The following is a 12,664-nucleotide window of genomic DNA, read 5'->3' on the forward strand; positions in this document are numbered from 1 at the left end:
GCCCATGCGCAAGGGAGGGGTTTTAGCGGTCAAAACCCCTCCCATTCTAACCCCTCCCAGAATTGAAACTCCTCTTGTCTTTGAAACGAGTATTTCAAACAGAAAACATGGATCTTGACGAGGACGTCGATTTTGATTGAAAGAAGAGGAAACGTTGGATAAGAGTTCAGGAAAATTTTCAAAACCATGAGCGTATCCCCGATGAATACGACATAGAAGCGCGGAAGCCAAGGTTCGCGTCATAATAGACTCAACGCTCGAATATACAAGCTGATTCAGTTGAAGATTATATATCGAATTTTGAATCATCGCAATAATTTATCAAATTTAGCTTGTCCCTTTCTCAATAAAATGAAATATTTTGATGAAAACTCTTGCTTGAATTTTTGAACTAGAATATTCAATTTTTCACGATGATTCCTGTGACATCTGGTGTCAAAAATTCACTCGAAGATTTTGATATTTGCTATAAAGATGCGTTTCCGAATGTCTATTAAATGGTTCGCATTCTAGCAGTTTTGCCTGTGACAACAGCGACAAATGAACGCTCCTTTTCAAGTTTGCGTCGTCTCAGTACATGCCTTAGATCGACAATGCTTGAAGATCCGCTAAACGATTTAATCTTACTTATTAAAAAACAGTGATTGAATATCACATTTTGACCTAATTAAATGTTCTATTACTCGAAAAAAGAATTTCTTGTTTTTATTGACTTTATGACCTAACATGGCAAGCAAAAGTTTGGACCCTTTCAAAAAAAGACTTTTTTCAGTTTTTATCATGATTAAAATATAAAAAATGACCTCGTTTTAACAACAAAAAAGTAAGCCGTTTAAGGATAAAATAATGTTGAACAGTAAATGAACAAGGTATAAAAATTTGAAGTACGAACCTGTATTTAATTAGTTAGTAAGTGCATATGCTAGATGTCAGCACGAATAACAAAACACATAAAATCTGTGTGTTGTGTGTGAGGCTGCTAATGGAATTCCGTCATATTCTAAAAACAATGAGTGATGGTAATTTTTGAACAGCTGTGTGTTTGTGAACAAAATTAAGAAAATTTAATAAAAATTCTTTAAATAAAACCATTCAAAATGTAAATCAAATGATAATGATTCGATTACAAATATTTTTATTTCAATAAAACATAAATTTTGATAAAATTTCATCAGCTGATTTGTGTCAATTTTAACTTAGTGCCAATTTACCCAAGAAAATTATAGGAAAATTGACTATCTGAAGAAGTATCATGAAACTATTAGAAAATTTTAATGAAATTTATCATGGTTAATATAATTAATTGAGTTGAAAGTTATAAAATTGAATCAAGATGGTCTCCCCGGAAAGCAAAACGAACTGTGATAAGAGTAAACAAAGTACGAGTGCGATGTCTTCATTGGAGCAACAACCACAACCAGCTAGTGCAATTGCGACGACTACATCAGCTACATCCTCCACAGTGACCAACAATGAGTGTGGACAGCAACATAGACGTGGACATCGTCGTCAGGAGTCCATGTATGCGATGACTGGTTTGTATGCGGAAACTCAACCCACCGAAGAAGATAACGATGAAGACTTACCAGATCATACAGAAAAGACTACAACTTGTTGTCATGAAACGGTTGTTATTAAATGCCATAGTCGAAATCCATCCTCTACAATTATTGATAGGTAAGTTCTACCAATTTTTCATTTTCGAATTTCGTGTTTAATATTCCTTACTGGAGTGGTCACAAATCAGGAATTATTATTATTAAATTTGATTTTTATTTATTTATCTCCTAGTGCCACCACCAAAACTTCGAAAAATTCGCCTATATTTCGGGGTATCGATGTAGTTTTAAAGGTTTAATGGTGGTATTGGCGATATGCCCACGGAATATGAACGGGGTATTGTGAACATCGACAATACTCCATGAAAATTCCTCGAAAACACTAGCAAAATGTCTTCAAAACTATCCGAGACTGGAAGTATTCCGTAAATACGCCAGAAGAACACAGCAATACTCCATTGATATACAGTCAAAAGATCAGTAATATTTCACGGAAATTCCCCGTTTTCACCGTCAAAACGTGGCTTAAACCCTACCCATACTCCGTGAAAACTCTACAAAAGAGTGTACTCCGTAAAAAGTCGTAAGTTTCGACTGTGTGTGTTGTTTCCTCCTCAAGTGTTGTATAGTGTGTTGTGTCCGTCAGTTTATTGTCAGTTTCAAACAATAGGTGCTTTGTCGATACCGGGCGCCTTACATGAAAATGGATTCTTAAGGAGTAAACTCCAAAAACCTCAAAAATTTTCGGCTTTCTTATGTGTGCTGTGTCCGTCAGGTTATTGCCAGTTTCAAACAATAGATACTTTGTCGATACCGGACGCCTTATATGAAAATGGATTCTTAAGGAGTAAACTCCAAAACCTCAAAAATTTTCGGTGTTCCGGTTTGGGTTTTGTAAATTGAATTAAGTGCGTTTATGAAGCGTTTTAAAAACGCTTTTGTGTCGCACAAAGTAATTTTAAAACGTGAAATGAAATGATGAATTTGATAAAGAAACAAAAATAAAGATAGCGACATTACTGAGTTGTAAATGATTTCTTTTTAATTTTCAACTTTTAATTAAAATTAATTAGTTTAAAATTTTATTAATTAGTATGCAAATGTTTTTGTAATCACAATCACTTACAAATCAAAACAAACAAATGTTCAATTTTACCAAACAGTAAGCATCCATTCATTGTCAATATTTTTGAACTAACCGGCGGTTTTTATTATTCGAATTTGTTATTTTTCTGTTGCAGGGAACGTGAAAAATCTCATGTCACATTTCCAGAACGCTCCAATATTTTATTGGATGATTCCAAGGAATGTGGAATATTAAATTGTAGGCCCATGTTCTTACAAAAATATGCTGGAATTAAGGTAAACTATTTTTTTTTTTTGGTCAACATATTTTTACAATTTTGTAAGGGTTTTAGTTTTACAGACCTCAATTAAGGTCCTAATTGACGTACAGAGCTGATTTGAGAGCCCCATTACTCATACTTCAAGCTCTTAAAACATATTGGGTCTTGGGTCTGTAGGACCCATCTTGTAAAGCGTTAGAGATAGAACAAAAGTTTAAATGTAAAAAATGTTCCTTATCAAAATATAAACAACTTTTGTTTGAAACATTTTTTTGTAAACGTCACTGTTTACTCACGAGGGCGCAAATTTTATAGTATGTATTATATGGGAATATCAGTTATGAATGTGTGGCTATTTAAGAGTGGATATCTTTCTTTATTTACGTCATGTCAAAAAACAAATGATTGAGTCATTTTTTTATCATTCCTTAAATCAAGCATCGAGTATTGGATAAAAGTTTTGACATTTGATAGTCAAACATGGCGGTCCAAGGAATAAGTCCGAAAAACTAACAGAAATACAACTTCTAGAATATCCAAAATATCGGATCAGATCACGTGCCTCAATTTATTTTTTGACGATCGAACTTTCATTTTTCCCCTGTAAGAAAAATCTGCCTAAAAATTTCAATGATAATTTTGAAAAAAGTATGAGAAATTTATGGACTTTTCTTGAAAATGGCAGACAGGAATTTTGGTTATCAAAAACAGAAATTTGTTAATCTGGTAAAGTCTAGTCGAGTCTAAAAAATTTGTAGAAGCTAAATAAATAAAACTTTCATGTGAACACTTATTATTCAAACATTAAATAATCGATATTTTGTTCTATTGATTATTATTACAGGGTGTTACAAGACAAACTTTATCTTATATATTATTACTCCACAAGGTTTTTTCTTTCCTATCCTTATCCTCTCTTATTCCTTTATCAAAGTCCATGATTCACCCCTCCCCCCATTTTCAAGCTTATTATGTCTAGGTTCGACGAAAAATATACTCACGATCTAAAAATGTACCGCTTAGGAAAAAACACGCTAGACAAATAATTTGAAGGAAAAAATTTTATAAATTTAAATTGATTTTTGTTCATTTAGGCTACAGTTGGGTTGAATTAGGTTGGTTTTTTTTAAAAATTGGGTTGGCTTTGCGATAATTTATTTTAGGAGAATATGATGATATTTTTCTTTCAAAAGGTAGCACTCTACTAAGCTTCTAATAATAATAAGAAATATTTAATAAGGGGGGGGGGGATATGACCATGATTATGGAGCTGTACTAATCAAAAATTTTTATTTATTTATATATTAGAAATAGTTTCAGTTGATATTGAACAATGAGCACGATTGAATTGCCCATAATTCCTGTGAGACTCTGTAATTAAATTTCACATAACACAACACAATTTTATCAGAATTAATTAAATTTGATTCAATGAATTAATTATTTTTGTAAATCTTATCAATGAATAATTATTTTTACGTAATGGAAAAACGATCCGTTGTTATTTCATACTCAGCTATATTTATTTTTCGAAAATTTGACTCACTTTCTTATAATCCGTTGATTAAAATTATTTTTAGTCATATTTCCCCCGAAAATGTTGACTTATACGCTATATCGAAGGTAAAAAATGAGGGGTAGAGTCGTGTTCGGGGATGTCTGATATATATCAATTTTTTCCCCGCTAACTTTGAGCATCTCCAGTGGTCTCCTTTAGTTCAAAGGGAAAATCAAAATCAGTTTATTAAAATCAAAATAAGCAGGGTCGGATTTAACCTTTTTTCTCATCTTCCGACTTTCTAACACCAAGTGTCCCTAAATTCAGCGCTGAGTATATGAATCGAGTGAAGATTTTTTTTGTTGGTATTCGATTTTAACGCTAAGATGTCAGGGCCACGCGGAAAAAAATGTAAACCATACTCGTTAGACTCATCTGATTTTTTCATTGACTAAAAAGGCAAAAGATACCAACTTTATTTTACATTTTAATGTATCTATGGGCGTTACAAACTATAGTTCTTTTTTCTATCGCTAGATAGAGTCTTTCTTAGTATTAATCTTCAATAACTTTGCTGATAAGATCTGAACACTTGTGTTTGTTTTATTTTCAGGTATTTGTATTTTTATTATCATTCCTCGTAACACTGCAACAAGCCCTTAGTTCCGGCTACATAAATTCTGTGATAACTACAATTGAAAAACGTTTCGAGATCCCATCGAGTTTATCTGGTTTGATTGCGTCATCATATGAAATTGGTAACGTGATCACAGTGATCTTTGTCTCATATTTGGGTAGTCGACGTCACATACCCGTATGGATTGCAATTGGAGCTGTTATTATGGGCATTGGCTCCTTAATATTTATATTACCACATTTTATTGCTGAAACTAATTCAGCAACACTTTTTCATAATTCAACAAATGACAATATATGTAGGGGAGTTAGTTTACGCGAAGATATGGTTGGTTTAGGTAAGTTCTTACTTCTCCATGATCATCCAAGCGAAACTTTCATTCAGTACCTCGTCAAACCGGAAAATTATCAAAATTTTTAAACGTAATCGTAAAAATTATAGTTACTTTTTGTACCACTAGAGTCGCTAGTTTTCCTTTTGCACCAAAGTTGTTAGAAAAGGATAGAGGAGATTACATCTAACACCTTTTGCTATACAAGCGCCATTCTGGTCAATTTTTGAACTGTTATTTGATGTCTTAAATCGGAAACTTATTTATTTTAACATCTATTTAGGATGGTTCTCCATACTTCTACCCTCCATGAAGTGATTACTTACACTGCCAAAACTATTCCGGTACAAAGGGAACACTACTCACATCTTATTTGTGGCAGCCATTTGCTAACATGGAATTCGATCTCCTTCTCTACTCTCCATGGTTTTGGTATTGAATGCAAGTTTTGTGGAGTATTATTAATTCTCGATTATCCATTTTGTGGATCCATTATTTTGGGGTTAGATTGTAAAAGTTAGATGGGTAATCGAGAATTGATTGTTTTGAATTTGTTTGAAAATTGAGTGAAATTTGCTCATTTTCATAAAAATTTTCGATTTTCTTAAAAATTTTCTAAAGGTCGACTATCTTCAGGCCTTCAAGCACCGCCACTAGCGCCTCATAATAATTTACGTGGAGATAATTGTATTCAGGGTACTCCATCGACAGCCGCACCTGTTATGTTGTTTCTTTTAGCACAATTGCTTCTAGGATGTGGGGGATCTCCCCTCTTCACACTAGGTACCACTTACATCGACGATCATGTACGTCCGGACAGCGCTTCGTTATATATCGGTAAGAATTCCCTATGTCTATCGATAACATTCCCTCACTAACTTTTTTGGGCGTTTTATTTAAGGATGTATGTACAGTATGGCAGCATTTGGTCCCGTTTTGGGATTTTTACTGGGAGCATATTTGTTATCGTTTCATATGGACTCGTTAACTAGTGCAACTATTTCAATTGGTAAGTTTCATTTCCTTCTCGATTTCAACTTATATTTCCCAAGTAACTCTTTTGTTATTTCTTGATTCCAGATCCAGGTGATCATCGTTGGATTGGAATGTGGTGGGGTGGTTTTTTATTATGCGGCCTTTTACTTATTATTGTAGCAATTCCATTCTACTCATTTCCAAAGACTTTAACACGCGAAAAAGAAAAAATACGCTTAATGGAAAAGTCACGTCCACAAACTGCAACATCGTCCAGTGGAAATAATGGTGCGCAGCAACAATGTACCAACAATGATACCGGATACGGCAAAGATATTAAAGGTAATCTATTGATCCGTTAATCTTCGTACACGCAGTAGTTTAATGTTACGATCTTTTAAATTCCAGATATTCCGCGCTCCATGTGGAGACTTGTATGTAATCCTGTGTATGTGGTCACATGTCTTGGAGCATGTATGGAGTTAATTATTGTTTCTGGATTTGTAGTATTTTTACCCAAATATTTAGAAACGCAATTTAGTTTAGGCAAAAGTCAAGCTAGTGTTTTTACAGGTAAGCTTCATTCTTAATTACTTAATTACCTTTACAGGGGAGGGGGGACATTTAGACTGGAGCGAAAAAATTATACATCTAACGAAATGGGTTCACTATCTTTTGATCTATATACTTTTGGGCATCTTCAGCGCCCCCATTAGGTTCAAATAAGTCGAAATTCGGCATGTATGATTGTATACTTGGTAGAAGTTGTCTATTGTGAGTGACATTTCGTTGATCGACTAACTTCATGGTGTTAAACAATTGTAACTAACTTCAACATGTAATAATCATGTTTGTACCTTGTGCGCGCGCATCAAAGTACTGTTAACTTCAATATAAAATTATGTTTGATGTTTTAGGGTCAATTGCAATACCTGGCGCATGTATTGGTATTTTTATGGGTGGATGTTTACTGAAACGTTTGGAACTACGTCCGAAAGGCGCCGTACAATTCGTTTTAGTTTCGAATGTGATTTGTTTGTCATGTTATGGATTATTATTTTTCTTGGGTTGTGACAATGTCAAGATGGCTGGAACAACTATACCATATTATAATAGTTCACGTACTGAACCGTTTCAAGTCAATTTAACTGCCGCATGTAATTTTGGTTGTGAGTGCCGTATGAACGATGTGGAACCCGTTTGTGGCAACAATGGTCTCACTTATTTTAGTCCTTGTCATGCAGGCTGTACTGCTTTTTCATCACGCTCCAATTATACGAATTGTGCTTGTAAGTATCTTCGTCGTACAATGTGTACAATTTTGAAGGTAAATACATAAGAGGAGTGCCCTTAAATGGGTCCCTAGCACCTAGACCAAGGAGTCCAGTATTCCTTTCTTGACAACAAACTATCAGATGAAGTTATTGGATTCTATCAAGGCCAAACAGAATTTCTCTCTTGGGATTTCTCCCAGGATTCATGAATCCAAGAGTTTTATGCTCGAACATTCTGAATCTAACGCCCTGCAGATTTCTGCAAGTGCGGGGGTCATCAAAGATCCCCATCTTATGAAGGTGGTAGTTCAATTGACACTGTCCTGTTAAGGGTCCCACTACCTTTCTAATTAAGGGCCCCACCACCCTTCTAAAGTGCGCTCTAAATCTGTAATCAAGATAAACTTCTCGTAACAATTCTTTGATTCGGTAAATTTTGAATATTAATTTTGTAAATATTATTTTTAGGTATTCATGCAAATTTGAGTTTGTGGCCAGGTGTTGCGAGTCCAGCCTCGCTACAAAGTCAACAGAACGACTATGCTGAAGTGACTGTGGTGCCTGTGGCTACAGCTGGTCCTTGTAATTCAGCATGCCGTACAATTTATCCGTTTTTAATATTACTATTTTTTATGACATTTATCGTAGCGATTACCCAGATGCCGTTATTAATGATAGTACTTAGGTAAGTATTTAACCTTTAACCTTTACTACTCTTACTCTTACTCCGACTTTGTGTCCAAAAACACAATATTTCAGATTCAAAAGTTGTTCAGTGGGAAATTTTCCTAAACAAATTCATTCTTGCTAACCTCCGACAAAATAAGACGAGTGTTCTAAGCTTGACCGGTAGATGTCTCTGTCTGTGGCATCGTAGCTTCTAAACGAATGATTTTATAAATCTGAAATGCATGATTTTGGACCGAAGGAGAGATTGAAGGTTGAGTTCGAACTTGAATCTCTTATGCTCTGGTCTGTTCTCTTGTAGGTCTGTAAATGAAGAAGAACGTTCGTTTGCACTTGGAATGCAATTTGTAATATTCCGTCTGTTTGGATACATTCCTGCACCAATACTCTTTGGTAATTTGATTGATTCTACGTGCATCTTGTGGAAGAGTACGTGTGGTGAACGTGGCGGACGTTGTTTACTCTATGATATCGAACAATTCCGTTTCCGTTATGTAGGATTATGTGCTGGCATTAAAATTATTGCATTAGCTATATTTTTAATGGATTGGTGGCTTGTACGCAGGCGTACTACACTTGATGATGTCGCTGCTCTCACAACAAATGATATTGTGGGTTCCATAATCAGTCTCGATAAGTGTAAGTATGCGATTCTTGGGAAAATATGACTTAACGAGTTTTTCTTTTCTATAACAAGAAATTTCATTTTATAGTATTCGAAGAAAAAACATCTGGTAAAGATGAAATTCGAATGTCGTCACGGGAATCATCGGTACAATTACCAACTGAAAACACAAGTAAAATGCACAACACAGAAGGCAATTCTACATTGAATTCTCCGCAAAGTCAGGAGATCAACAACACAACAACTGCCTAAAGACCTTCTAAACAATCCCTCGCCTTTCTCACCAATTTTTCTCCTATAATGTATGCCCAAAATCGTACAAGACACGCCACACGCGATTTGATAATCCAGTCAGTTAAATATCTGTTAAATTGGGGCTTTTTAACCAGGCTGTGAGTCTCAATTATAGTTTTTACCAATAGCTTTACCAGTCCAGTCCAGTCCAGAGTTCAGTCCAGTGTGAATCAAGCTTGCAACTGCAACTTTCACACTCAACAGTTTCTTGTTGTTTTTGGACTTGTAACTAGACTGGACAGTGGACGTTCGTAGCTAGGCTAGCAATAGTTTTTCAATTAAACTCATAACTAGTTCAATCCAATCCATGATAGAATTTAAAATAGATGGTGTTTTAATATCCAGATCCAAAACCCCCATCAAAAATCATTGGCAGTGGTCGATTTACTAATCGTACTACTTATTACTGCAACTTATTTACCTGCAAAATTTATAAATAATGGCCAAAATTATGGTTTAATGCCTTCACTGCATTCACAGCGTTATGTACATTTTATCTAACGGGACTAAAGAGACATAGTCCCTAGGGCAGGGTGGCCAACAACAATACTTTCGTAAAACTCGATCGCGTTCGTTCGTAATATAATACTTCATAGTGAACTTTGTGATCGGCGGCGTGCCCAAAATATTATTGTTGCCCTAGTGACTCTAATTTGGTAATTTTCACTAATAGGACACCATTCTTTGAAGAAAAGTAAAAGATCAGTAAAAAAACAAACTGAAACAAGCTATGGAGTTGCTCAAAGTTCCTCATTCATGGTAAATTGTTTCTCCGAAATCATAAACAATGAAATTTTTAAAAAGGGCTTAAACTGAACTTAAAGTTAATAAATTTCGCGTGTTGCAACCCCCCAAAAATGTATACAAGCACATTACATCACCTCACAATTTAAATTTTGTTCAACGGTTTTTCTATTCTGGAAAAAATTTCAATTTTTAGATCTTAGAAATGAAAAGGCACTGAAAGAGGGGCAAAACGTACGAATTACTTTAAATCCGCCACTGATATGATTGGTGTTTAGAAGTCCGTGAGTGACCCATTGACCCATTATGACCTATGTAATAAATTCCTAAATCCTTTTTGTTGGGTATAAAATATCTGTGTTAAAAATTTTAATCGATCAGTCGAATATTACATTATGAATCATGTGTCATGAATCATGTGACTGTGACTGTGACTGTGACTCTCAAAGAATCTCTCTATGTGGCTAAAATCCTAATTTAAGAATCCTTACTTGACATTGCTCCATTTCCGATTTTGGTTATTTTCCAAATATATTCTTCTCGAAGGTAGCGATGTCTCTCGAAATAACTGAATTTTTAGCCACAATTAATGTGCAATTAAAAAAATAATTATGTGTAATTAAAATTTAAAAAAAAAAAGAAAATTTGATATGAATGGAAGCGAATGTTTCATGATTCATACTGTACTTTTTGGAACTGTTTAAATGTGATAGCACTGGAACAAAAAAAAAAAAAAAGAATCACTTATTTATACAGAAAAAAATATATATTTAAAAATAATGGAGGCGCTGGTAAAGCTTCTGTACACTTTGAAACTTTCCACTGTGAGTTCTTTACTCAACATATCGATTATTTTATCTTCACTCATAGACACGCCCACGTTGGTCAGTTTATTTCCATCACGTTTTTCACGAGTCTAAAAAATATAGGAAGTAATCTATATTTCGAGTAGACATTCCAATGTCCACAGAATCTCTGCCAGCGCTTCAATTAAAAGAAAAAAAAATTAAAAGAAAACAAAAAAAAAAACCCTATTTAGTCATTATTTTATACGTATATTCATTTTTCTCTTAGATGCGTATTTGTTTATCAATGAAAACGGCCATCTTGAGTTTTACACGATCCCCGAAACGCTTAACCCTCCAACTCTCAAAAATATCGGATAAATAAAGGTGAATCTATTATAACTGTCATTTCTTCACTTTCACCTACTCCTCCCATATCCTCTTGCATAGGAGCTACAGTTTTGTAATGTACACGTCATGCTCTTTTATTTGATATCCCACTTGGATATATTTGAAAATATTCGATTATTCATCCCCACTTTCTCGGTCCATCTTTCCACCCCTCGAAAGTTTAAAATAGATAAAAACAATCCTTGAAGTTGGTTGTATATTTTATCAATATTTGAGCTTAATCGATGCACAAGTTTTTACGTTTTTGAAGCACATCCAAAGAAACGCATCAAAATCCGTTGCGTAGTTTTAAAGACCTAAGCATACATAGGGACTAGGGCCAGACAGGCGTCATCAACATGCTATGAATATAGCTACAGATATAACACGGTAACTTAAGAAAACTACAACTAATTTTTTCAATCGAAAAAACGACACCTATGTAATTATAATTAAAGCTATACAATTTAACTACTAACTAAATGATTCTGATCTTTGGTAATTTCTGATTACTGTTCACAGATGGCGTTCTTTTAAACTATATATTTTGGTTTTTTCTACAGAAGCCCTTTTTTGAAAGTTTTGTGTCCGTAATTTTAGTTCGAATCTCAACAATACGAATCTCTTTTTTCTTAAGATCTCCTTCCATTTGAATGGTGTAGCAGATGAATACAGAATCAAGTACTTAAGGTAAGATTGTGAACTCAAGATGACTGTTTGACCTGCAGCACAGTTGCAGGTCACTTAAATAATTAATACGTATTAATTTTTAATTTTGTAATCATAATAAAAATAAATAAAAAACATTTTCAATATTTTTATCAAATTCAAACACGCTTTGTCCAAAATTTACTCTCGAAATTTCAATGCGATTTTCTTAGAAATATTTCTCTTTTAATTAGTAAAAACAAGTCGGCTTTATGTACTTCGAAATGATTTACTTATTCGTAAACTTCTAGCTTATAAAGTGATAGAACTAAAAAATAGAATCATGCCGAAAATTCAATTTTCGTGGGTAAAAATTATTTGCACAAAGTAAATTTTTGTCCGATTAAGTTAAACGCATGTAGTACTTAAATTTAACCTTCGATTAGGTACAATTAATCTTCAATTAAACTTAAACATTTATCTTGGAGAATTTTAGAAATAATAGTGTCCTAATTAGGATCCTAGAATTCAAGCTTTCGCAGCCAGCGCCTTAGAGCACGGTTAATCAAATCAATATAATCGGAAAGCTTTAAATAAAACTTGGGTAATGGAAAATCGCATTGAAAATTATGATGGAACTATAAGCGCCCGCAGGATTTTAATCGATTGTCAAGAAATATTTTGATAGCCACCATTGCATGAGCTGTTTGGTGATAAAAAGAGATGCCATTTTGATAGTCTTTTTGGGGTAGTTTATAAATTATTGACAGTTCTTAAGGTAGTATAGCCGTGGCTAAATTAACCATAAATTTCGTAGAAAAGTGTGGGAAAAAATCAAAAATTCTTACATTAGTATTAGGAGAACATGTTT

The 12,664-nt window shown here is 34.0% G+C and overlaps 1 protein-coding gene across 2 annotated transcripts; it reads left to right on the forward strand.

The window, feature by feature from the left end:
• The first annotated feature begins 1,000 nt into the window (after positions 1 to 1,000).
• On the forward strand, positions 1,001 to 10,597 carry LOC123302259 (solute carrier organic anion transporter family member 5A1-like). Of its 2 annotated transcripts, none has more exons than XM_044885118.1 (11): positions 1,001 to 1,677; positions 2,801 to 2,921; positions 5,017 to 5,377; positions 6,008 to 6,208; positions 6,273 to 6,380; positions 6,452 to 6,688; positions 6,755 to 6,919; positions 7,264 to 7,635; positions 8,089 to 8,305; positions 8,609 to 8,946; positions 9,021 to 10,597. In XM_044885118.1, the coding sequence occupies exons 1-11, from the start codon at positions 1,334 to 1,336 to the stop codon at positions 9,182 to 9,184; spliced, it is 2,628 nt and encodes an 875-aa protein (XP_044741053.1). In that variant the 5' UTR covers positions 1,001 to 1,333; the 3' UTR covers positions 9,185 to 10,597. The 2 variants fall into 2 exon arrangements, with proteins under 2 accessions (XP_044741053.1, XP_044741052.1); XM_044885117.1 differs by having other exon boundaries at positions 1,002 to 1,677; positions 5,993 to 6,208.
• The last annotated feature ends 2,067 nt before the right edge of the window (positions 10,598 to 12,664 follow it).

Source organism: Chrysoperla carnea, chromosome X (genome assembly GCF_905475395.1).
Source record: "Chrysoperla carnea chromosome X, inChrCarn1.1, whole genome shotgun sequence".
Classification (NCBI taxonomy): Eukaryota; Metazoa; Arthropoda; class Insecta; order Neuroptera; family Chrysopidae; genus Chrysoperla; species Chrysoperla carnea.

Bases quoted from the DNA above. Each gene is read 5' to 3' on its own strand.
- LOC123302259 (XM_044885117.1), top strand. From the start codon at position 1,334: ATGGTCTCCCCGGAAAGCAAAACGAACTGTGATAAGAGTAAACAAAGT. The intron at 6,381-6,451 runs GTAAGTTTCATT...TCTTGATTCCAG, and splicing joins TAGTGCAACTATTTCAATTG to ATCCAGGTGATCATCGTTGG. The intron at 6,920-7,263 runs GTAAGCTTCATT...TTGATGTTTTAG, and splicing joins TCAAGCTAGTGTTTTTACAG to GGTCAATTGCAATACCTGGC.